This window comes from Apostichopus japonicus, chromosome 22 (assembly GCF_037975245.1).
Source record: "Apostichopus japonicus isolate 1M-3 chromosome 22, ASM3797524v1, whole genome shotgun sequence".
Taxonomy (NCBI): Eukaryota; Metazoa; Echinodermata; class Holothuroidea; order Aspidochirotida; family Stichopodidae; genus Apostichopus; species Apostichopus japonicus.
In genome coordinates, this window is record NC_092582.1 from 23,665,694 (window position 1) to 23,691,563 (window position 25,870).

General features: G+C 36.1%; 1 protein-coding gene across 8 annotated transcripts in view; it reads left to right on the top strand.

Moving 5' to 3' along the window:
• The first annotated feature begins 317 nt into the window (after positions 1–317).
• Positions 318–25,870, top strand: part of LOC139963618 (uncharacterized) — a 343,329-nt gene continuing 317,776 nt past the window's right edge. For 2 of the 8 annotated variants that reach the window (XM_071964577.1, XM_071964575.1), the window contains exons 1-4: positions 319–2,468; positions 21,558–21,629; positions 24,676–24,740; positions 25,127–25,414. In XM_071964577.1, the coding sequence (XP_071820678.1) occupies positions 24,683–24,740; positions 25,127–25,414 (346 nt within the window). In that variant the 5' untranslated portion in view covers positions 319–2,468; positions 21,558–21,629; positions 24,676–24,682. Of the gene's footprint in view, positions 2,469–21,557; positions 21,630–24,675; positions 24,741–25,126; positions 25,415–25,870 lie in introns of all 8 variants that reach the window. The other 6 variants (XM_071964574.1, XM_071964579.1, XM_071964573.1 and 3 more) reach the window with 6 other exon arrangements.

A 25,870-nucleotide genomic window follows, 5' to 3' on the forward strand; every position in this document is an offset into this window, starting at 1 on the left:
ACCATTACACTTGGACCCCTATTAACCCGTCATTTTAAGACTTTTTAGTTTTTATAATTTGTCAAACCATAACAAGACACGAACAATGTCTTCATATTCGATCGGTTTATATCATTTACTTATAATCACCGCCGGGAGCAGTTATAAATATTAGGTTTTGTATATTTCAAAAACCAAATGTACTTGTATGAAATAGGATAATTCGTACTCGGTACTCGGCTTCTAAAATACTGTACTCTGATATTGGAACTCGGTGCTCGGATCCTACAAAGTAGTCATCGGATTATGATACCTGGTACTAGGAACCTCATTTTCGGAAGTACTTGGTACTAAGATACATACATGTACCTGGCTACAAAACTGTTGCTATTTCTTCAGTGTTGCTTTATATAATTCGACTTGATCAATTTTTCAACAAACAGAAACAGAAATCACGCAGATCATGGAAAACAGGAACTTTACGTGCAGCTGCTGGTTATTATTATTACACGAAATTTATATAGCGCCTTATTCAATTGAAAAATTGATCTAAAGCGCTTTACAGCTAAAGATAAAAATTTGTTAAAAGTATAAAAGTTAAAAAGGTTATAAAAGTTAAGATTGTATAGAAAAATATATGATAGAAATGTAAAAGATAAATAGAAAAATTATGACTAAAATACAAAATAAAACCTGAATTAAGTACGTGCAGCAAGTAGAATAAAAAGTACATTTATCTGTGTTGGCAATTAAAAAATTGCTCTAAGGCGCCTAACAGCAAAAGATAAAAATATGTTAAAAGTAAAAAAGTTGAAAAGGTTATAAAAGTTAAGTTTGTAAGAAAAATGTATGATAGAAATGTTAAAAATAAATAGAAAAATTATGACTAAAATACAATAATAACACCTGAATTAAGTATGTACAGCAAGTATAATAATAAGTACATTAATCTGTGTTGGCAGCTCTGAAAAACAGTGTTTTAAGTAATTTCTTGAATTGCTATATATAAGTCTATATTAATATTGCATATGTCCTGGGGTAAGTTATTCCATAATGTGGCAGCAGTATAATCAAAACGTTTAAATTCATATGTTGATGATCGGGTAGAAGGCACACTAAGTAAATTTTTATTCATTGAGCGTAAGGATCTAGGCGGAATATAAGGTATGGTCTCATTGGTGATGTAACTAGGCACCAGGGGTCAAGTGATTAAGAGCCTTAAAGGTAAGTAAAAGAATTTAAAGTTTGATCTAAATCGTACAGGTAACCAATGTAGTTCATACAGTACAGGAGATATATGGTTGCGACGAGGATTTCTAGATATAAGGCGAGCTGCACAATTTTGTGTGCGTTGTAGGCGGTTTGTTGAGACTGTGATATACCAAATAGTAAAGAATTGCAATAATCGAAGCGAGAGGTAACGAGGGATTGAACCAGTATTTTACATACATCAGTTGTAATGAAATCTCTTATTCTACCTATGTTACGAATATGGAAATAGCAAGACTTGATAATATGTTTAACTGGTTGAATATTAATATGGAATAATTGTGTTAAATTCCAAACGTTTATTCTGTAAACCTCCTAAGCGAATCTAGGAGAATATTCATATCTTTACCACGGAAGAAACAAACAATGCTTAGGCTATAATATTTCCTAAAATATCGATCGGATTGGAGAAGAAAAGGCAAATCTTAAAACAACAGCTAACAGAGGAACCGACTTTATTGTTCCTCTGATATAAATTATGTATTCAAATTCAATCTTCGGTGATCAATCTATTTACCTATGGCGATAAATAATAGAAGGAAAAAAGTCTGTAGCCTAGGGCCATTTTTAAGAAGTCACTTAAGCGTTACTTAAAGCAGGCAATTCGCAAAGGCGTTACAAAGGCTTTCACATCATCAGTGTATAAATTTAGAAACTGACGTATCCCTGCTATTGTATATGTAGTTTGGCCTCCGACTCGGTTGAATAATTATGAATATATTTCTTATGTTCCTAAGTTTACTGAAGAAATGACTCATCTCTGAAAAAAAGATTTGTTAAATAAAAGTACACAGAATATTAGTGTAACCAAATGATCAAACCAGAACGTATGGCGCATCAGTTGTACGAGACATGTTTTAACACGGCGATCACGGAAAATATGAAGTAGTGGTTGTGTTCCTGAGAATAGCTTTATATATCGGATTGATGTCTGCACAGTTTGGACGTATTGACTGGTTTCGTACTGGAATTCAGATACTGTCACATTCACCTTAGATTTAAGAAAGCTTGATCTAATACTATGGTATTGTATGTTAATCAACACTTCCTCAACCAAACAGTTGGACACAACCTCCCATTCCAGGACCATTCGATACCGGAACCAATAACCAAGGATTAAAATAACATGAAGGATTTCCATGCATGTTATTGAAACCATAGGTCGTTGAGTCAATGACATTTACACCAGAACAAAGGAAATCCAATTAAAACCTGATTAGGTAAGTAACTAAGGCTAATATATTGTATTAATCAATCAAAGAACCTTGTGACAAAGAGGGAATCCACCACTCCCATCCCCATCCCCTACGCAAACATACATATGCAGACACGTTAGACTTCATTTAGTGTCAATTTGTATTCAAGTTATTTCATTTTGGGTGAGCTTGTGTATGTGCTATGTATGTCCTTTTCTTGTTGATTTTGAACTCACCTATCTGGTTCACTTTTTTCTTTGTTTATGTAATCTACATGCAATAATTTCCATCATATATTGCTATATACACATAGCCCGTTCACATTCCCGTTGCGGAATAGAGAGGTTTAATTTGAGCAATTGTGTCTAGGAACTTAACGAATAAACATAAAATAACGAATCACAAGTCCCTACGAGAGCAAACGTACCCCCTACATCCCGTCTACCGTACATTATATAGTTTACATGTATTTTGTTAGGTAAGGCACATATCAACAACTAGAACCCCTGTACTGGTACAAGTATCTTGAAAGTATATACAGTTAATATATTGTACTAATCAATGAAGGAATTAAGGAAGGTGTGCATAGTACAAGACCTGATAGCCAGGCAATAGAATTGTACCCCAGTCCCCTCCTATCAACATATTAAAAAAAAACATATCATGGACTATGCCTTGAACAACAAAATCTACTTTTCTTCGAAGCTTATACTATTACAGCAAAAAACAATTATAAAGTGCTTAAACTCCGTAACGGTTGCCATGATACAATTATTCCGTCTGACGTCACTGTGTCTATACTTCTCTATTACAAATTATTGTCTCTTTGTGGCAACAAATTCGCTTCAGTGGTTTCAATTGTTCAAGTTTAAAGTATTTCCTGCATACGGAACTTACCCGACTACTAAGTTTGTAAAAGTACCCTGTCTTCGCTATACCATACGTTATACACTAAAATATGCAGGAAGCAAAATGTCGTTAAAGTGAATAAAGTTATTGTAAGTTAAGTTTCTGCAAGCTTTAATTCCAGACCTACACAGCTAGGTCTTCTCAATTACTGGACATGTTCCCTACACTGATCTACCTTAATCCACACTGATCAACATTGCTTACAAAATATAGTGCACACTTTCAAGGAGGACTGTTTCCACTGATGTGCTATCACTCTGGTCATAGACTAGAGGCTTACTTAACCTTTGGTAGGGTCTGTTGTTTGATCAATGAGTGCTCCCCCGCCCCCTTTTCATCAAGTTCTGGGCAGAGTGATCATGTCCAGTTAAGTTGATGTGTGTATGTGTATTTATGTGGTTATGAACTTGGTAACACTATATACACGTTGATAATGGGTAGTAGGTACAGTAACCCCAGGTGCAGATCTCTTGAATATTAGTAAGTAGGCGGGGCCTAACTGTGAGCATGACCTGCTTCATATTCGGTATGGAGTATATGCAGGTATTGTGAATGCCATCACGTTACTAAATATGAATGATTGGTGACAACAAAGCTAAATCTGCTAGATAAAGCATTTGTGCATAAGTAAGTCTAAAGTTATACTTGGTACATGTGCTGGTCATAGGTAGTAGATGATCTCTATTGTTTTTTGTAAAGGTCCTTTGAATATTAATGTGTGAGCAGGGCTTACAAACATGTCGAAAGATTGCCAGAATAATATAGTGCCAACTTTATTACCATGTCTCTTTCTAGCCGTTTAGGTTAATATATTCCATCTGATTGTATACAGTAATGACTTCAAACATTAAACAGTTAAAGCTGCAAAAACATTAAATAGTTAAAGCTGCAATCATTGTTTGAGAAGTTTCTGCCACACATTTCATAGTTCTGTGCTATAAACTACCTCAACCAATGTCTGTAACCATACATTTTATTTATTAAGCTGCCATCTTTGTTTGAGAAGTTTCTGCCACACATTCCATAGTTCTATAATATAAACTACCTCAAATAATGTGTCTCACCATACATTGCAGTTATTAAGCTCCAATCAGTGTTCGAGAAGCTTCTGCCACACATTCCATGGTTATGTACTATAAACTACCTCAACCAATGTCTCTCACCACACATTGTATTTATTAAGCTGCAATCATTGTTTGAGAAGTTTCTGCCACACATTCCATAGTTCTGTACTATAAACTACCTCAACCAATGTCTCTCACCATACATTGCAGTTATTAAGTTGCAATCATTGTTTGATAAGTTTCTGCAATACATTTCATAGTTCTGTACTATAAACTACCTCAACCAATGTCTCTCACCATACATTGCAGTTATTAAGCTGCAATCATTGTTTGAGAAGTTTCTGCAATACATTTCATAGTTCTGTACCATAAACTGCCTCAACCAATGTCTCTCATCATGCATTGTATTTATTAAGCTGCAATCATTGTTTGAGAAGTTTCTGCCACACATTCCATAGTTCTGTACTATAAACTACCTCAACCAATGTCTCTCACCATACATTGCAGTTATTAAGCTCCAATCATTGTTTGAGAAGTTTCTGCAATACATTTCATAGTTCTGTACTATAAACTACCTCAACCAATGTCTCTCACCATACATTGCAGTTATTAAGCTCCAATCATTGTTTGAGAAGTTTCTGCCACACATTCTATAGTTCTGTACTATAAACTACCTCAACCAATGTCTCTCACCATACATTGCAGTTATTAAGCTCCAATCATTGTTTGAGAAGTTTCTGCCACACATTACATAGTTATGTACAATTAACTACCTCAACTAATGTCTCTCATCATACATTGCAGTCGTGTGTGAAGCATTAGCAAACAAGAAAGTGTCCAATGACCTTTTCGTGAAACAGGTATAGGCCTACTTGTGATTTACAAAATTTAAAAATTGTTTAGTTTAATTGCTTCAGAAATTGGGAGAGCTGAAATTTTGATATCAAAGTGATCGAACTTTGACACATAAAGATGACATGTTGTTGTAAAGTCAAAATTGAGATGGAAAAGTTGAAGCAAGGGAAGAAAGTTGAAGTCAATAAATAAATGACTGGGACTTTAGACAAAAGCGAAGAGCAAAACTATTTATGGAAACATATATGTTATGACAGTAACTTATCATGGATAACTTATAATAGATAACTTATTATGAATAACTTATAATAACTTATCCATGGATGTATTTAGATGTATCACAGATTTGTGTTTTTACAGTGATATTTAATTGTAGTAAAGTTAGAGATATTTACTGGTTTTGTAATTTGAATTATGATACCGTCACATTTACCTTAGATTTAGGAAAGGCTATTGCTATCGTATTTCGTACGACTGTCACTCTTATCATATCATACGCGCTTGTTTACGAGCATAAACGGCAATGGGATTTGTGTTGCTAAGGAACGAGTCCTTTGATCTGCTGTTCGTGTCAATGTACATTTGTGTACAGTCCTGATAAGCTGCGTGCGTCCCAGCTGCAGTTCGACTGTTTAAAAGAAAGTACTCTAAATGACATTATTTTAATTGGACATTGCGATAAACATCGAGAAATGTACCACTTAGCTAAGTTCCATTTTTCGGGTAACCTCAAAAGGAACGTGGTAGCTATGAGAGCATGGCTTCAGTTGTTGTGGAATCATATATATTCAAGGCGAACCGTTAGAGTTGAGTGTCAATAGGGAAAAAGGGGTCATAATGATTAGTGTACGTTGTTTTGCGCGATTCCGCTTTGACATATTCTATCAAGGTTAATGTACAAGCCGATGGTGGAGTAACTGTCGTGTGGCTCGTCGACAAGCGGTAAGATTATGTACGGGGTACGAATTAGAAACTAGTACTTCATCCAAGTAAGAACTTAGCTAGGCAAGGACTTCATAATCAGGTGACGTTATGTGATTTCCTTGTAAATAGAAACCGTTACAGTAGGTTCGATTTAGCGAGAATATCAATTGAACAGTTCCTATATTCAATGTGCGTGTCATAACCAACAAACGCTACTTAAAACAGGCGAATTTGTAGAGGCGTTACAAAGGCTTTCACGTCATCAGTGTATAAATTTAGTAATTGACGTTTGTCTGCTTTGTATATACAGATTGACCTCTGCCTCGGTTGGATAATTGTGAATAGATGTGTTATGTTCCTACGTTTCCTAAAGAAGAAACTCATATTTGAAAAAGTTTTTCAAATAAAAGTAAGCAGTACATAAGTGTAAACCAAATGCTCAAATCAGAACGTATGGCACATCATTTGTACGACAGGTTTTAACACGGCGAACACGGTAATACATGAAGTAGTGGATGTGTTCCTGACTTTATTTTTTATTTATTATGATTGTCATCTATAATGAGGGTAGTCCTGCTCAGTGCAGAAGCACTGCTTTGTATATCGGATTGATGTATGCACAATTTGGATATATTTACTGGTTTTGTAATGGAATTTCGATACTGTCACATTGACCTTAGATTTAGAAAGGCTTGATATATTGCTATGGTATTGCACGTTCAGCACCACTTTCTCAACCAAACAGTTACACATCACCTCCCATTTCAGGACAATTCGATACTAGAACCAATAATCAAGGATTGAATATAACAATGAAGGATTTCCATATTATTGAAACTAAAGGTCATTGAGTCATGATATTTACACCAGAACAAAGGACATCCAGTTAAACCCTCATTAGGTAAGTAAATAAGGTCAACAGATGGTTGTAATCAATGAAGGAATTACGGGAGGTGGGTATAGTGCAGGACCTGGTGACAAAGAGGGAATCCACCGCCCCCCCCCCCCGCTACACACACAGACACGCTAGACTTCATTTAGTGTTGATTTGTATCCAAGTAATTCCATTTTGGGGTGAGTTTGTGTATGTGTGATTTCAATTTGTTGTTGGTTTTGAACTAACCTATGTGGTTCACTTCTTTCTTTTTTATGTAATCTACATCCACTAATTTTCATCATTTATTGCTCTACACATAGCCTGTTCGCATTCCCGTTTCCGGAATAGAGAGGTTTAATTTGGGCTTAGGAACTTAGGGAAAAAAGTTCCACAGGTCCCATCGAGAGTTAACGTAACCCCACTCTCCCAACCCCGCCCCTCCACCGTACATATAGGTCAGGTGCATTTTGTTTGGTAAGACACATATGAACAACTAGAAACCCTGTACTTGTACAAGTACCTTTTAAGTATATAAATTTAATAGATTGTAATAACCAATGAAGGAATTAAGGAAGGTTCGGATAGTGCAAGACCTGATAGCCAGGCAAAAGACTTGTACCCCAATTTCCTCCCATCAAAATATTAATAAAACATATCATGTATTATGGCTTGAACAACAAAATCTTCTTTTCACCGAAGCGTCTATTTTTACAGCAAAAACAATTATAAGTGCTTAAACTCCGTAACGGTTGCCACGATACCATTATTCCGTCTGACGTCACTGTGTTAACAATTTTCTATTACAAGTATTGTCTCTTTGCGGCAACAAATTCGCATGAGTGGTTTCAATTGTTCAAGTTTAAAGTATTTTCTGCATACGAAACTTACCCGACTACTGAGTTTGTAAAAGAGCCCTGTCTTCGCTATGCCAGATGTTGTACACTGCAATATGCAGGAAGCAATATGTCTTTAAAGTGAATAAAGATATTGTAAGTTTAGTTTCTGCAAGCTTTAAATCCAGACCTACACAGCTAGGTCTTCTCAATTACTGGACATGTTCCCTACACTGATCTACCTTAATCCACACTGATCAACACTGCTTACAATCTATAGTGCACACTTCCAGTGAGGACTGTTTCCACTGATGTGCTATCACTCTAATCATAGACTAGTCATTAATCGAATTTTACGAACATTTTTTATACCATGAACGTATATTCATGGTGTGGGTAGGATCAAAATGAAAGAAACCGCTGCGAGAGAACACGAATCAATCACGGTCAATGGATCCCCACCACGGTTCTGGGATACAAACAAAAGCCATTGCATTTGTCGTTCCTAAGTGTATTTTTATGGAACTCGATATCTAAGGAAGCAAGTAGTTGGGGAGAGACTAAAAGAACGAAGTTTTTTGTACATAATTGCCAGTAAACGGTTTAGTAAAGGTACTTTTGTTTTAAAATTCATGATTGCCATCTTGTATTAGAAATTGAAGTTGAATGAATGTCACGCAAATTATGTTTACTCATAGATTCGTTACACAGTCGAACCAAACGCTAAACAGAATGATCATTTTGTGTTTGGTATCAGGAGAGTAATCGAGGTATACTTATATGAATCTTAAAGCAGCTTTTTGCGTCCTTTTCTATGATTTTCTCAACCTCATTGACCCACGATGCCATAACGACATACATAACTAGTTTATCTATTCAAATCTAACTTCAAATGGTAGTATAAGGTCGAATAATTTACAAATTTGAACGTTGTTTTTCTCGATGATTTTTTCCCGTTAGGATCGCAATAAACCCCACCTATAAAATGCATATTTAAATTCTTTGAACGTCATTGAATAATGAGGTAAATAATTTTCACATTGCCAGCATCGTACCCAACCCAGAACATCAGTATGTACTACAACACTATGCTTTATTTGTATATATTCTGTATGGCTGTGATAACGACTCCAATTTTTCGGATTGCTGTGAATGAATCTATTTTAAGCAATGGCTCATATATATACTTGTCAGCTATTCACTGATTAGTTGAATTCAAACTATTAGATGTCGGGAACTGTATGCGATTAATTTTTAAATGAGGAATTTGTCAGAAGACATTCTACTGATTATCTGCAGAAGTCCTTAATTACTGGCCAATGATGCTCTTGGCAGGGGAAAAACTTGGCTAATATATTAGTTTGCTGTTTTGTGATAAATACATGTAAAAAACTCGATGGACATGTCAAAAGGGTGAGAAAACGGCGACAAAACGCAAAAAGCTGCTTTAAAAACTTGTAACAGCTTGCAAGCAAATACCGGTTTACAGTAGCCCTCCCCGCTGAAGAGGGCTAAATGGGGGGGGGGGGGGTCTGGGGGGGTAGAATTCGAGAGAAATATTTTTTGTTATAAATGTTTGAGTTTAGTCATAAAAAAGAAAAGTACTGAATGTGCAATAACCTATCATGTCACAACATGTATGCACATTAAATTGCCTTTATTTTCTTTTATAATTGAAAGAGGCTGACTTAACCTTTGGTAGGGCCTGTTGTTTGATCAATGAGCGTTTTTTCCCCCGTTTCTTCAAGTTCTGGGCAGAGTGATCATGTCCAGTTAAGTAGATGTGTGTATATGTATGTATACGTGGTCTTGAACTTGGTAACACTATCTCAGGAACCATGTTGCATTAATATCATACTTGGTATATATGTTGGTCATATATGATATCCCAGGTGCCTTTCTCTTGAATATTAATAAGTAGGCGGGGCTTACATAATTTATTTAAAGATCATTATTCTTTGCGCTGTTAGAATGATCTGCTTCAGATTTGGTATGGTGTAAATGCAGGTATTTGAATGCCATCAAATCACTAAATATGAATGATTGGTGACACCAGAGTTAAATCTACTAGATAAAGCATTTGTACATAAGTTAGTTTAAAGTGTTGGTCATGCGTAGTAGATTATCTCTGTTGTTTTGTAAAGGTCCGATGAATATTAATGAGTGAGCAGGGCTTAAACAGAAAGAAAAAAATGTCGATATCTTAGGAACTTAGCATGAATTTGTATAAAAATATATAGTGGTATACAAGTGTTTATATAGCATCTCATTAGTTATGCATGAGTGATGATATATTTTGCAATTATGTTATTTCAAGAAGGGTATGTTGTATTGGTGTCAATATAAGTTGGTCATGTGCAGTAGATGATCCATAGTATTTTGGGTGCTGGTCTCATGAATATTTATGACTGTGACTGAATATGGCTTAACATGATATTCTAGTTTTAATATCAGATTATGAGCGCCGCATGAAGAAATCGGAACCAGGTTCTGCATATTTGCATTCTAGTTTTGTTATCATATGTGAGGCGTATACACATATATGTTGTCATGTGTAAAAATATGTGACAACTGCCTACAAATAATAACTTAAATAACATATGTTGGATTAAAATCTGTCAAGAATATTAATGATTGGGCACGGCTTAACATTAAATTCATGTTCGATATTGAACTTGGTATCTTAAACCTTTCTAGCACTTTCTGATCATCCAGAAATGTTGAAACATTGCCCGAATATCTAGTACAAATTTGTATTATCAAGTCTATTTCTAACCGTTTAGGTAATATAATCCATCCAATTGTATACAGTAATTACTTCAAACATTAATTCAGTTAAAGTTGCAAATATATTTAACAGCTAAAACTGCAAAAATATGAAACAGGTAAAGCTGCAAAAATATTGAATAGTTAAGGCTGCTTTCATTATTGAGAAGTATCTGCCACACATTCCCTAGTTCTGTACTATACACTATCTCAACCACTGTATCTCAACACAAACTGCAGTTACTTGTGAATAATTAGCAGACAAGAATGTGGTTAATTGCCTTTTTTGTGAAATAGATATTTCTGTAATATACACAATTTGAAGATGGTTTTGTTTACTAACCAGTAACATATTTGTGTCTGTTCAGCCGCAATAAGAGTTAGTAATGAAAGCTGATTGTAGCTTTAACAGTACAAATTCAGCACTTTGACGCTGGTATTGCCAAACATTTTAGTTTTGAGCGTTTGCAGTATCAATGTATGAAGGTATCTGCTGTACTTTAAGCCTACAATTTTCTGAAATAGTACATTGCTAGAGTAAAGACTGAGGCGTCTGAGATATCAAATTTAAACGTATTTAACCCGTCTTTTAAGATTTTTAGAAACCAAAATGCCCACTTTGGTCGATAGAATATGCCCCTTTAAAAGTTTTGGAAGTGCGCTCCGGACTTGTTCTTCACTTAATTGCTCTTTAGGGCGTAGGCATATATACCTATCATAAATAAACCAACCAAAGTTAGACTAAAGACTGAGGCGTCTGTAATATTAACTTTAAACGAATTTAACTTTTTTTTTTAAAGATTTTATTATTTTAGAAAATGCCCCTTGAAAGTTTTTGAATTGTGCTCCGAAGTTGTTCTTTCCTAGAATTGCTCTTATGAGGTAGGTAAAAGACCTATCATCAATAAACCAACCAAAGTTAGATTACAGACTGAGTCGTCTGAGATACCAAACTTTAACGAATTTAACCCGTTTTTTAAGATTTTTACAAACCAAAGTGCCCACTTTGGTCGATAGAATTTGACCTTTTAAAAGTTTGGGAGTGCGCTCCGAACTTTTTCTTCACTAGCATTGCTCTTAAGAGGCTAGGCTACCTATCATCAATAAACCAACAAAGTTAAGTGAAGACTGAGAAGTCTGAGATACCAAATTTTAACGAGTTTAACCCGTTTTTCTAAGATTAATTCATTAAGTCATTGATGACATATGAGCATGAACAAGAGGTAACCTGTTAACACTAAAATAATTAACCGATTAACCGTCAAAATTGAACTGAAATTGAACTACAAAAAAATGAACACATTTATATATTCGACAAGTTTAAACAAATATAATGTAAACAATTGAGAAAAATGTTTACACCAATATGGTCGAAATTTGACACAAAAAGATGACATGTTGGTGTAAAATCAAATTGTGATAGAAAAGTTGAAAGTTGAAGTAAAGAAAGAAAGTTAAAGTCGATAAATAACGAAAAGCTGCTGGGAATTTTAGACAATAGCGAAGAGCAAAACATTTTATGGAAATATATATGTGATGACAATAACTTATCATGTAAAACTTTTAATGTATAACTTATAATAACTTATTCATGGATGTATTTATAACATCGCTTTACCCTAGATTTGTATCTTTACAGAAGTATTAAATGTAGTAAATTTGGAGATATTTACTAGTTTTGTAATTTAATTACGATACTGTCACATTTTACCTTAGATTTTGAAAAGGGTATTGCTATCGTATTTCTTACGACGGTCACTCCTATCATATCACACGCGCTTGCATAAACGGCATGAAGGTTTGTGTTGCCAATTTTTGTTGTGTTGTATATTTGTGTACAGTCTTGATTAGTTGCGTGAGTTCCAGCTGCAGTTCGATTGTTTGAAAAAGTACTCAAAATGAAAATATTTTAAATGAAAACTGCGGTATACATCGAGAAATGTACCACTTTGCTAGATTCCATTGTTCGGGTAGCTTCACAAGGAACGTGGTAGCTATACGACCAAGACATCAGTTGCTATGGAATATACTGTTACGAAAAGCTCCTTATTTCTCTCGTGCGTTCATATTTTCTAATTTGCCTGTTTAACCGTTATAACATGTTTCTTTGTTTAATGTTTTAACAGGGGCTGTCCCTTGTATGTGTGTTCGTCTGTGTATCTAGGGGTTTCAATGTATTGCTGGCCGGAAGAGAGTTGGTTCTTGCTGCCGGGGTTTAGGTAAACAGTCTGCAGGGTGGGCGTTTTCGTCTCTGTACTTCGTTATTGGGTTCGGGTACGTGTCAATGTTATTGGATATGTCGTAATTGGTCAGTTACTCGTGTACAGGTTCTACACAGTTACGGGGTCATTTATATTACTATGCGAGTAGCGTTTTTATACATTATTTTGATATATTTGAACAGGTTGCCAGGCAGAATCCTTGCCGAATTTTATAGAGTTTGTCAGAGGCAATGTTTTTAGAGGATATTTTTGGGCTTCTGCAGAAGATATGGATCGACATGATGCCCTCTGCAGCTGCACTGGGTAAACTGCTTGTGCGGTTGCAAGGCCGTTGCAGCGTAGGGTTCGCGGACTGACGCGTTTCATCATTAACTGCGCTACGTTGTCTTTAACGCAATGTGTATAGTTTAGCGCGCTGCTAGGCAACTTGCGCATTACAGAATAGCTGTGCCGTGATACGGTTAGTTAATGTACGTCATCCGTGTGTCGTGTTTTAGTCGTTAAGGTATTCCTACTTATATATATATATTTGTTTATCACACTGCGAGAGATGTACTACAGGTACATTGTATAGACAATTATATATATTTGTAAATCTCAGGATGCACTGTTAGTGTATTTTATTCTACGGTGTCCTCCAGTCTCTCCCTACCACCCCCACCCCAACCTTACTTACCAACCGGGTACTTCAGAACATTACTGGAGCTGACAGCGTTACAATACATTAAAGGAGTACTACAAGATTTGAGTGTCACAATGTAGCACGCCACAGGGTTGGTACGTTGGTTTACGCGATTCTGCATTGAAATATTTGGTCCAGGTTAACGTATACGACGATGGTTGAGTAATTGTCGTGTGCCTCGTCGACAAGTACTCAGGAGCTCTATAGTACTTAATCCAAGCTAAAACTTACCTAGGCATTGACTTCATAGTGCAATGACATTATGTGATTTACGTTCTAAATAGAACCGTTATAGTAGGTTCAATTTAGCGAGAATCTCATTTGAACAGTACCCATATTCAAAGTGCGTGTCAAAACCAACAAGCGTTACTTAAGACAGGACAATTCGAAAAGGCGTTACAAAGGCTTTCACGTCCTTACTGGAGCTGTTCAGTTTGGTCTTGTTTTGTCTTATTATGTCCGATTGAAAAACAAAAGATTTCACTTTCGTTTCAAGTTAAATTACTTTAATCAGTTTGTTATTAGTACGTAAGGTTTACATTACTTTAATCAGTTCCTCGTTAGTATGAACGGTTTAAATAACTTTAATCAGTTTCTCATTAGTAACTACGATTTCAAGAAGTTTGACAGTATACAGTAATTACTTCAAACATTAAACAGTTAAAGCTGCAAAAACATTAAATAGTTAAAGCTGCAATCATTGTTTGAGAAGTTTCTGCCACAAATTCCATAGTTCTGTGCTATAAACTACCTCAACCAATGTCTCTAATTCTACATTGCAGTTAGTAAGCTGTGTTTGAGAAGATTTCTGCAACACATTTCATAGTTCTATGATATAAACTACATCAACTAATGTCTCTCACTCTACATTGCAGCTAGTAAGCTGCAATCATTGTTTGAGAAGTGTCTGCAACACATTCCATAGTTCTGTACTATAAACTACTTCAACCAATTTCTCTCACCATATATTGTAGTTATTAAGCTGCAATCATTTTGTGAGAAGTTTCTGCCACACACACCATAGTTCTGTCCTCTAAACTATCTCAACCAATGTCTCTCACCATACATTGCAGGCATTAAGCTGCAATCTTTGTTTGAGAAGTTTCTGCCACACATGTCATAGTTCTGTACTATAAACTACCTGAACCAATGTTTTTCAGCCTACATTGCAGTTAGTAAGCTCCAATCAGTGTTTGAGAAGTTTTGCCACACATCCCATAGTTTTGTACTATAAACTATCTCCAATAATGTCTTTCACCGTACATTGCAGTTGTTAAGCTGCAATCTTTCTTTGGGAAGTTTCTGCCACACATTACATAGTTATGTACAATTAACTACCTCAACTAATGTCATTCACCATATATTGTAGTCGTGTGTGAAGAATTAGCAAACAAGAAAGTGTTCAATGACCTTTTCGTGAAACAGGTATAGGCCTATTTGTGATTTAAAAATTTGAAGATTGTTTTGTTTAATTGCTTCAGAAATTGGGAGAGTTGAAATGTTGATACCAAAGTGGTCGAACTTTGACACATAAAGATGACATGTTGGTGTAAAGTCAAAATTGAGATAGAAAAATTGAAGTTAGGGAAGAAAGTTGAAGTCAATAAATAACGAAAAACTGACTGGGAATTTAGACAAAAGCGAAGAGCAAAACTATTTATGGAACCATATATGTTATGACAGTAACTTATCATGGATAACTTATAATGGATAACTTATTATGGATAACTTATGATAACCTATCCATGGATGTATTTAGAACATTGGTCACAGATTTGTGTCTTTACAGTGATATTTAATTGTAGTAAAGTTAGAGATATTTACTGGTTTTGTAATTTGAATTATGATACTGTCACATTTACCTTCGATTTAGTAAAGAGTATTGCTATCGTATTTCGTACGACTGTCACTCTTATCATATCATACGCGCTTGTTTACGAGCATGAACGGCAATGGGATTTGTGTTAGTAAGGAACGAGTCCTGTGATCTGCTGTTCGTGTCTATGTACATTTGTGTACAGCCCTGATTAGCTGCGTGTGTTCCAGCTGCAGTTCGACTGTTTAAAAGGAAGTACTCTAAATGACATGTTTCTACTTGGAAATTGCGGTAAACATCGAGAAATGTACCACTTAGCTAGATTCCATTGTTCGGGTAGCCTCACAAGGCACGTGGTAGCTATTAGATCATGGCTTCAGTGGAATCATAAACACTTTGACACTGTAGACCATGATATGCTAATCTGGAAGTTACAATATGAATTTAATGTCTGTGGTGTGTCACTTAACTGGTTTAGATCGTACCTTGAACATCGCTCACAATCTGTTCAAATTTCACAACTAAAGTTATCTTCCTCTCATTCTCTCACGTACGGAGTGCCACAAGTGTATATTCTTGGCCCAATTCTGTTTTCCCTATATACAACTAGTCTTGGGAAACTAATCAGTTCCTATGATGTCAGTTACATGTTTTATGCAGACGATACTCAACTGTATGTTTCCTTTGATCCAGTGGATTTTAGTCGAATTAAACCCAACTAGAAGCATGTGTTGATGCTGTGAGAATATGGATGAATAAAAATTTCTTAAAACTAAATGAAGATAAAACAGAACTAATTGTCTTCAAGAGCCATTCCGACCGAAGATTATCTGTGCACAACATCTCTTTCCGAATTGGTAATAATGATATACACCCAACCCCCTATGTACGTAATCTTGGCGCTTACTTTGACACTCATCTTACTATGGACTATCAACTTTGCTGCATTTGCAAATCATCTTTTTATCACCTGCGGCAGGTTGGTCAACTAAGAAAACATCTAGATAGAGAATCAACTGAAAAACTTTTCCATGCTACCATTTCTAGTAGGCTTGATTATTCAAACTCTCTTTTATATGGAGCAACCTTGTCACAACTTGTAAGATTACAAAATATTCAGAATACATCTGCTAGAATTGTTACTGGATTACCTAGATTTAACAGCATCACCCCTACACTAATCGATCTACACTGGTTTCCTGGTTTTCGGATTGACTATAAAATTCTGATATTGGGGTTCAGGGGATTGAAGTATGGTACGCCCGAATATCTTCACGACCTTATCCAAGGGCGAACAATGTATAAACCTGCTCGTTCCCAATACCTCTATCAACTTACTGTTCCTGTGACACACACGGGAACCTTTGGTGATCGCCCCGCTCTTATGGAATTCGCTGCCAGTGAATCTGCGGGAAATCGATTCATTCAAACGTGCTTTTAAACTTACTTATTTTCTAAATGCTAGACACATCTGTAAAGCGCATTGAGCAACCTTTAGGTTGGATTCTGCGCTTTATAAAACTAATTATTATTATTGTAATTATTATCATTCAGGCAAACCGCTAGAGTTGAGTGTCAATAGGGACAAGGGGTCACAATGGTTAGTGTACGTTGTTTTGCGCGATTCCGCATTGACATATTCTATCAAGGTTAATGTACATGCCGATGATTGAGTACGGTACCTGTCGTGTGGCTCGTCGACAAGCGGTAAGATTATGTACGGGGTACGAATTAGAAACTAGTACTTCATCCAAGTAAGAACTTAGCTATGCAAGGACTTCATAGTGCGGTGCTATTATGTGATTTCCTTGTAAATAGTAGGTTTGAAATAGCGAGAATCTCATTTGAACAGTACCCATATTCAAAGTGCGTGTCATAACCAACAAGCGTTACTTAAAACAGGAAAATTCGAAAAGGCGTTACAAAGGCTTTCACGTCATCAGTGTATAAATTTAGTAACTGGTGTTTCCCTGCTATTGTATATGTAGTGTGACCTCTGCCTCGGTTGGATACATATGAATAGATTTGTTATGTTACTGCGTTTGCTGCAAAAATGACTCGTATTTTAGTAAAGCTTTCAAATAAAAGTAAGCAGTATATAAGTGTGATACAATTACTCAAGTCAGAACGTATGGCACATCAGTTGTAACGACAGGTTTAACACGGCGATCACGGTAATACATGAAGTAGTGGATGTGTTTCTCCAAATAGCTTTGTACATCGGATTGATGTCTGCACAGTTTGGACATGTTGACTGGTTTTGTAATGGAATTCCGATACTGCCACAGTTACTTAAGATTTGGAAAGGCTTGATCTGTTGCTATGGTCTTGTTTGTTCATCCACCTCTTCCACAAACAAACAGTTGGACATCGCCTCCCATTCCAGGACCATTCGACACTGGAACCAATCATTCAAATATTGAATATAACAATAAAGGATTCCCATATTATTGAAACTAAAGGTAGTTGAGTCAATGTTATTTACACCAGAACAAAAGACATCCAATTAAACCCTCATTAGGTAAGTAAATACGGTTAATAGATTATACTAATAAATGGAGGAATTAAATGAAGTGGGTATAGTGCAAGACCTGGTGACTCAGAGGGAATCCACCACTCCCCCCTACAAACACACAAAGACAGACACTCTAGACTGTATTTCGACCCCATTTAGTGTCAATTTGTATCCGAGTTGTTCCATATTGGATTCATGTGTGTGTGTGATTTGCATTTGCTGTTGAGTTTGAACTATCCTATGTGGTGTGCTTTCTTCTTTGTTTAATAATTTATAGATTTTCTAATCAATTAAGGAATTAAGAAAGGTGAGTTAACGTACCCGCCCCTCCGTACAGTAAATGGGTCACGTGTCACCCGCCAGATGAGACAGCTATCTACAACTAGTAAACCTACACTTGCACAGGTACCTCTCAAGTATATTAAGTCAACGTATTGTAATTTGTTCCTCACCACTTCCCCAATGATATTGTTGCGTGACGTACAATGGGGAATATCATCCAATGAAAAGAATTTCGGTAGTTTAATCTAACTCTGTTAACCTCTGTATTAACCTGTCTGTATTCTGTGCGTGTATTTGTCCCTTCACTGCATTTGTAGTTTAACTGAGTTTCTGTAAAAAACCTAACTGCACGTCCTAAGTTCTGTTTCGGGGTAGCCGACCTCACAAAAACTAGTGCATTTCAAATTAATGTTAATAGTCGAGGATAAGGGAATTTGCATTCAGTAGAAGCTCATTACCTTACTTATTATGCAGGTTATACCTAAGTACTTGCGATAAACATAAAGTACTTGCGACAAACATACAGGTCGAATGGCACATTGCTACGATCTGCATGTAAAATATAGTTTTACTTTCTGAGAAGGTACCAAATACATGACGTACATGTGAGCATGCGTACAAGCTGTAAATACGGTGATACGACCATAATCGATGTTGGTGACCATGTAGACATATTAGCCGTTCACTATATTGATAAAGCGGGGATCATTTATATGTGGTTCAGGCGACGAATATATTGTATACAAGAGACAAAACTAGTTTAACGTAAGATTCCAGCGGTATGTTAGAGTTATAACTTACATACTTATGTTATAGGTACTAATTGAGAGGGCAAATATTAAATACAAAAATTATGTCTTTTATTCAAAACAAATGTTTACAACCTTCTATCATTTAAACAAAGCATGGCTGCTAAAAAGGATCATAAGTCAAGGGGAGAGGAGATTGGAGGAAAGGAATTAACACCGCGTTATCTGGCGTATGTCCTATGCACAAGAAAAAATAAATATCTCAAATAGATGGTTACATGAGCTTCTGTAGCGTTGCTACTCTTGTTTTAACAATACAGCTATCCGTACACAATCCTACGAACATCTGTGTGTTCAGTCATTGCATACAACCAATGTATGGTTCATTAATCTTTTCATTTGTGTGTAATTCGCTATTTCGGCTACTCTATATACAACGTTTTATGCTAGACACATTAGAATCACAAACCTCCATTTCCTCATAGAATAAATAGAATTCTGATACATACTCAGCAATAGCAAAATATTCTCTTCCTAAGGAAAGTAAATACTGAGACTGAAGCATTCATTCCTTATTCACGTTGTATATATTTATCATCTTTTCCAAATCTCATGTTCCTTGTCCATGGGCGGCGATCATTGGGGGGGGGGGGGGCGGGGAGGGGGGACATGTCCCCCTCCAATATTTTAGGTGGGAGGGATATAGTATCTAATATCCCCCCAATATTTGGTGGCATAGCTTTTTTGTGGCTATAAATAGAAAATAATACGTGAGATTATTTGACCAAATCGTATTTGGCGGTGGCTAAAACTTCATCCAACACATGCTGCATGAGGTAAATAACTCTTCGTGGTCGTTTCTGTGACCTGTGACCGTATAGCATGTTGTCACTCATGATTATTATCATGTCTGTACATCTCTTATGTATGAGTGTAAATACATACAATCATATGATCCACATCGATGTGGGTTCACCGTGTTTCCATTTGGCCTGTTTCCTACAAGATTTCTAGCCGCAGGCGCGTAGCCAAAAGGGGGGGGGGGGGGTAAGGGGGCAAAGGGGGAAGACCCCCCCTCGAGCATATTTTGTAGTTTTATATGATATCGAAGTTTATAGTAGCCTTTATAAGAAATTTTAATATTGTACACCAATAAATTAACTTTGTCTGAATTTTCGAAAATTCCTTGACCAACATTCTTCATCATACTTCCCTCTACTCGTGCAATTTTGACCGGTCTGTCAAGGGTTGAAGGTTTTTTTTTCTATATTGCTTGTCCATAGATAAAATTTTGTGCAACAAAATGGGTATGTTTTGAAGTGAATTTATTATTCAAATTCTAAACAAATAATGGGCTTAAAACCTTGAAAAGTGGGGCTGACGGGTATTGTGGGCTGTTACGTAGTATTACCTACGAAAGCTATGATCCACAGGAGATGCGATGAGGTCGAACATGATGTGTGACTGGTGACATTCTTGAAAAAGGTTATGGATGAAAAAAACTATTGGGAAAATCTTGGTTCTCAGGCAAAAGGGTATATCTGGTTGGTCATTTTCAAGCCTAAGAAGTGCCATTTCCGGTGATCTGGGGGGGCTATCAAAACCAGAAATGTTCTTGTACGCTGCGCGCCAACCAATAATGGCGCTCCGCTTTGATAGTAAATGCGCCCCCGGGTAAGAAAATCCTGGATACGCGCCTTTACCCAAGCAAATGTCCCCCAACATTTGAACGCCTCCCCTGTCCTTGTCTTCCATTAAATATATCTGATCTTCCAAATAAACGACCTTGGCGAAGCGTCTTGCAAATGCGATACCGTATCCATAGTATCTGTCATTTTAAAACGCAAAATGAAAGAACGCGGATAATATAACACCAAGTTTGTTAAAATTTCTTCGAACTTCAATCATCTCACCGACAACCCCCACCCCCATTCTACAATTAGAGTCAACCATCGCATTTTCCTTGAGTCTCCCCTGCAAAAAAGGAAAATAAATTGATTGTATACTTCAATTGATGGAACCTCATCTGATATATTTACCCCTGTCTAACCCCCCCCCCCCACCCTGTTCTCCTGGTAACCCTCATTACATTTTCACACCAAAGTACATTTTTAACAAATAAGATCAGTTTGCTATCATTTGATCGTTATTATAATTGGTGAAGCAAGACATGAACCATTTTATCAAATTCTCAGCACATTCAAATTTGATACATTCGTAAGATATCTTCGTCACCATATGTTCCGATCGACTCGATTTTACCTGATGATATCCGAGGAAGTCGTGGTAATAGAGCTTTACGTGTACTTAGGTGTGTTTTACTGACAAGTCGAAGCTTTTCTACTGCAAGATATTGTACGGAATGCTTAAATTACTAGAAACTATTTCAATACCTTTTATGTTGGTTGCGTCAATACTAAGGCCAGGGTGACAAACCTTCAACGGCTGAACGAACACGATCATGCACGAACAAGATATCAACACAAAAGAAACTCTTTATACTATTTACAACTTCAATATTGTTAAATACAACAGTAACAACTACGTTTGGTTTTTCACCAACGTAGGTTGAAGCCACTTTCTTTATTAAATAATTTTAATTTTTCTATCGGTTTACAGATTCCATTGGTTATGCGAGAAGTGTTGATCACCCCAGTCTTGTTGAAAGTATCTGACAGAAATATCTAACTGGCAAGTGAAGCAGCTAATGCTATAGTAGAAAATGTATTTAGTAAACTAACCACACATATGGAAACGTATCTTTTCTACTATGTAGTTATGTTATGATGTGTCTTATAGTGTGGTGTTTGCCCACATCTAATGGATTCTGCTATTAAATACTTTTAATTAGCAGCCTACTTTCTCCATAAATTTATTCAGTTATCTTTCCAGCAACGCAAAGTGCGTTGGCTTTCCATGAAAATCCATGTCGGAAAGGAAGTCTTAAAAAGAAAAGCAACTGTCGTTTGCCATAGAGAATATCCCCCAAACATCATATTATTAAAGAAACACATTAATAGGATAGGATGGATAAATAGGATGGATGGATAAGATGGATGGATAGGATGGATGGATAGGATGGATGGAAAGGATGGATGGAAATGATGGATGGATAGGATGGATATGATGGATGGATACGATTGATGGATAGGATGGATGGATAGGATGGATGAGATGGATAAATAGGATGGATGGATAGGATGGATGGATATGATGGATGGATAGGATGGATGGATAAGATGGATGGATAGGATGGATGGATACGATGGATAAATAGGATGGATGGATAAGATGGATGGATAGGATGGATGAATAGGATGGATGGATAGGATGGATGGATATGATGGATGGATAGGATGGATGGATAAGATGGATGGATAGGATGGATGGATAAGATGGAAGGATGGATAGGATGGATGGATAAGATATATGTATAGGATGGATGGGTATTATGGATGGATAGGATGGATGGTTAGGATGGATAACTAGGATGGATGGATAAGATGGATGGATGGTATGGATGGATGGATAGGATGATTGGATATGATGGATGGATAGAATGGATGGATATTAGGGATATGATGGATAAATAGGATGGATGGATAAGATGGATGGATAGGATGGATTGATAAGGTGGATAGGATGGATGGATAGGATGGATAGGACGGATGGATATGATTGATGGATACAATGGAAGGATAGGATGGACGGTGAGGATGGATGGATAGGATGGATAAATAGGATGGATGGATAGGGTGGATGGATAGGATGGATGGATATGATGGATGGATAAGATGAATGGATAGGATGGATGGATAGAATGGATGGATATTATGGGTGGATAGGATGGATGGATAGGATGGATGGATAGGATGGATATATAGGATGGATGGATGGATATGATGGCTGGATAGGAGGATAGGATGGATAGGATGGATGGGATTGATAGGATGGATAGGATGGATGGGATGCATTGGATGGATAGGATCGATCGATTGATGGATCGATCAAAAGAACAAAGCTTGCCTTTATTTATATAACATCTACCATAATAGTGTAGTTTTATATCACGATGGAATGATAAGACAGGGGCAGACACGCTGTGACTTTTATTGATGCTTTTCTTGCAATGTTGCATACATCAGAGCTAGTATGATCTCAAATGGACTACGGTGAATTGTTATGAATTTAAAACGTGCTGTATGGGATCATCCTACTCAAGCTAAGACCCTATTTCACTTAATAACTTTGGACATAGAAAGTGATATCATCCTTTTATAATGTTATTTTGAAATCATGTTGAAACTATGAACAACTATGCATGTGAATAGGTATAAAAACATGCAAAACCAATGCCAATAAGGTGATAATTCATTGCAAAGTAAATGTCATTATGAACTTCCAGACTCCTCAAAATAAAAAGCAAATGAAATTATAGGACATACTGTCCGTGTACTTAAGTAACATTTATTACATTAGATAACTTTTAAAGTGGTCGACGTTTAACTTTATAATTGTGTAATTCTAGTAATGTTTCATGGTCAAACAAATCCAATAGTTTTTCTTCACCTCAACACGTGATTAGTACCAATTTCGTTTTATTGAATAAAATTGAGATGGTTTGGTAAAGTTGCACTCAACTCCTTTAAAATTAATGTTTTGTCGACTTTATGTTTAAGTCTCTATTAATGACTGTGCCCTATACAGATCAGAGTAGTAATCATTTGTTGCGGTAAATAAAAGAAAAATATGTGTTCATCGTTACAACTTTAATTTTACTAAAGTAGACACGAATCCGTTTGCATCACTAAGTCTTTGGCACCGTATTAGATCGTCGCATGCGTAAGTACCAAAAGCAAGTAAGACGATGTAAGAACATTTTTAATGTACCTTGCATTGATAACACAGCTGTTCGGATTAAAAATGTCCTAGCTATTGTGTGTACGAGAGCGCAAAGATACCAATAGCTACAAACACATAGAGCGTGATTAAAAATAATATCTACGAAATGTGGATAACAGTGAGATGTCGATACTATTTTTATTATAAAGCCTTTACTTTGCTCTATCTAACATGTAAATGAGAGTGAACAAACATGCAAAGTATATAGGACAGTCAGCGTGACTACACTAACACATAACATCACTGAGATGTACCTAGGAAGTGATTGAAATTACAACCAGAAAAGAACAGGTTCATTCAGATTGATTGCATCCAATACGAATACGAAGCAAGAACTTTAGCAGTATTATATAGCTTGGATGTATAGTTAAACTAATCTATTATTTGGAGAATTCAGTGATGTTTAAATAAAATATCGAAATTTACAAACAATCTGTGCAAACTTTTTTTTATGCCTTTCAAACCTATTCCCTTTTGGTTCCATCAATCTTTAAATTATGATAACAACTTACTGATATTGTTTCAATTTCTTTCATATGCCGGACAAATCAACAATTGAAATTCGTATAAATTATAACTGTACAGTTGTACGCAGTTATGTACAATAAAAGTTATATTTATACACATCATGTATACTAGCAATTATAAAGTTGCACGGTCGATAACAAGAGAGAGACAATCAGCCAAAAGAAAATGTAACATTAACCATTCAAAGTATAAATATTCTGGAAACCCATTTATATCCTGATCATGAGTAATCCAGTAATGCCTAGACTGTGGAACTTTACATAGAATTTTCAGTCAAATTAAATTTATTTTGCATGCAAAATTACAGACCTAAGATGGCTTCCAATTTTAATCCCGTGGGCATCAAACCAGATTTGAAGAAGGCAGTAAACGGTAAGTTTGAAAGCTGAACCATTTTCATTTAGTAAGTATATTGTCTTTTTTGTGTTAGGCTATTTTATCTACAATCCACGGTACACTGTTGCGATTCAAATATAGCTGCAAAGTCATCTTAACCTTTCTTTAATAAAAACACGTAACATTGGTGAATTTTAATGCGGATATCATATAATATATATTTACAACATAATGTCATATGTAAATCAAACTTTTGAAAGTGAATGGGATTGCCAGGTCATTACATTTTGATCGATAATTTTAAAGTATTCATGTTCATATCACTAACGTATCCCTTGTTATAGCATTCCTTCATATCTGAAGGAGTGTTCCATGTGCTAGCTAGTTAGGTGTCTTTTTTCCTCTTTCGTTATTTTCAACAGGTTTTGGTAGTTTTAAAGTTGCACTTGCTACCCTCCTGACTGTTAAAATTGTTCTTGAGCTTGCTACGTTCTTTGAATATCCGCCTGTTGATATAGAAGAGTTGAGCAGTGCAGCCAGTGCAGGCCTTCTCATGATTCGTTATATGGAAGAGAGAGGACAAATAGAGCCAACAAGTATCATGACACTTCTGTGTGCGCTGAAGAAAATAGATCGTTCTGGGATTGAGATGCGTGTAAGAAAGCTGTATGAGGAACATAGTGATGATCGTTATAAGGCTCAATTAGAAGGTACTGTAACATTAAAGCATATCTTTAACATGAATGTTCGTTTGTACTCGCAAAAGTCCTAAGAATGCTCATTACCTCCATCGATTTACTGCGATTGGTAATTTTTGAAGGATTTGCTGCAATGTTAGTTATGAATCGATTATTTACTAAGGACTCTTGCATTTACATTAACAAGTAATTGTATGTTACATTGGGTGTGTAGTAAAGTTAGTGAGGCCGATAATGGTATCATTTTTCAATTCGATCGCTTAACATTTATTTTCTACTCATGGGTATAACTGTAGTAATTGGATGATAAATAGTATATGACAATAATATTTGATAAATGATATCACAAATATTACTACTGAGTTGATAAATGAGCTTAGGAACTTGACTGAAGCCGACTTACAACCGACAAAGTCATGCAGGGACGTAGCGAGGAATTTGCAAAGGGAGGGGCGAAGTCTGTAGGCA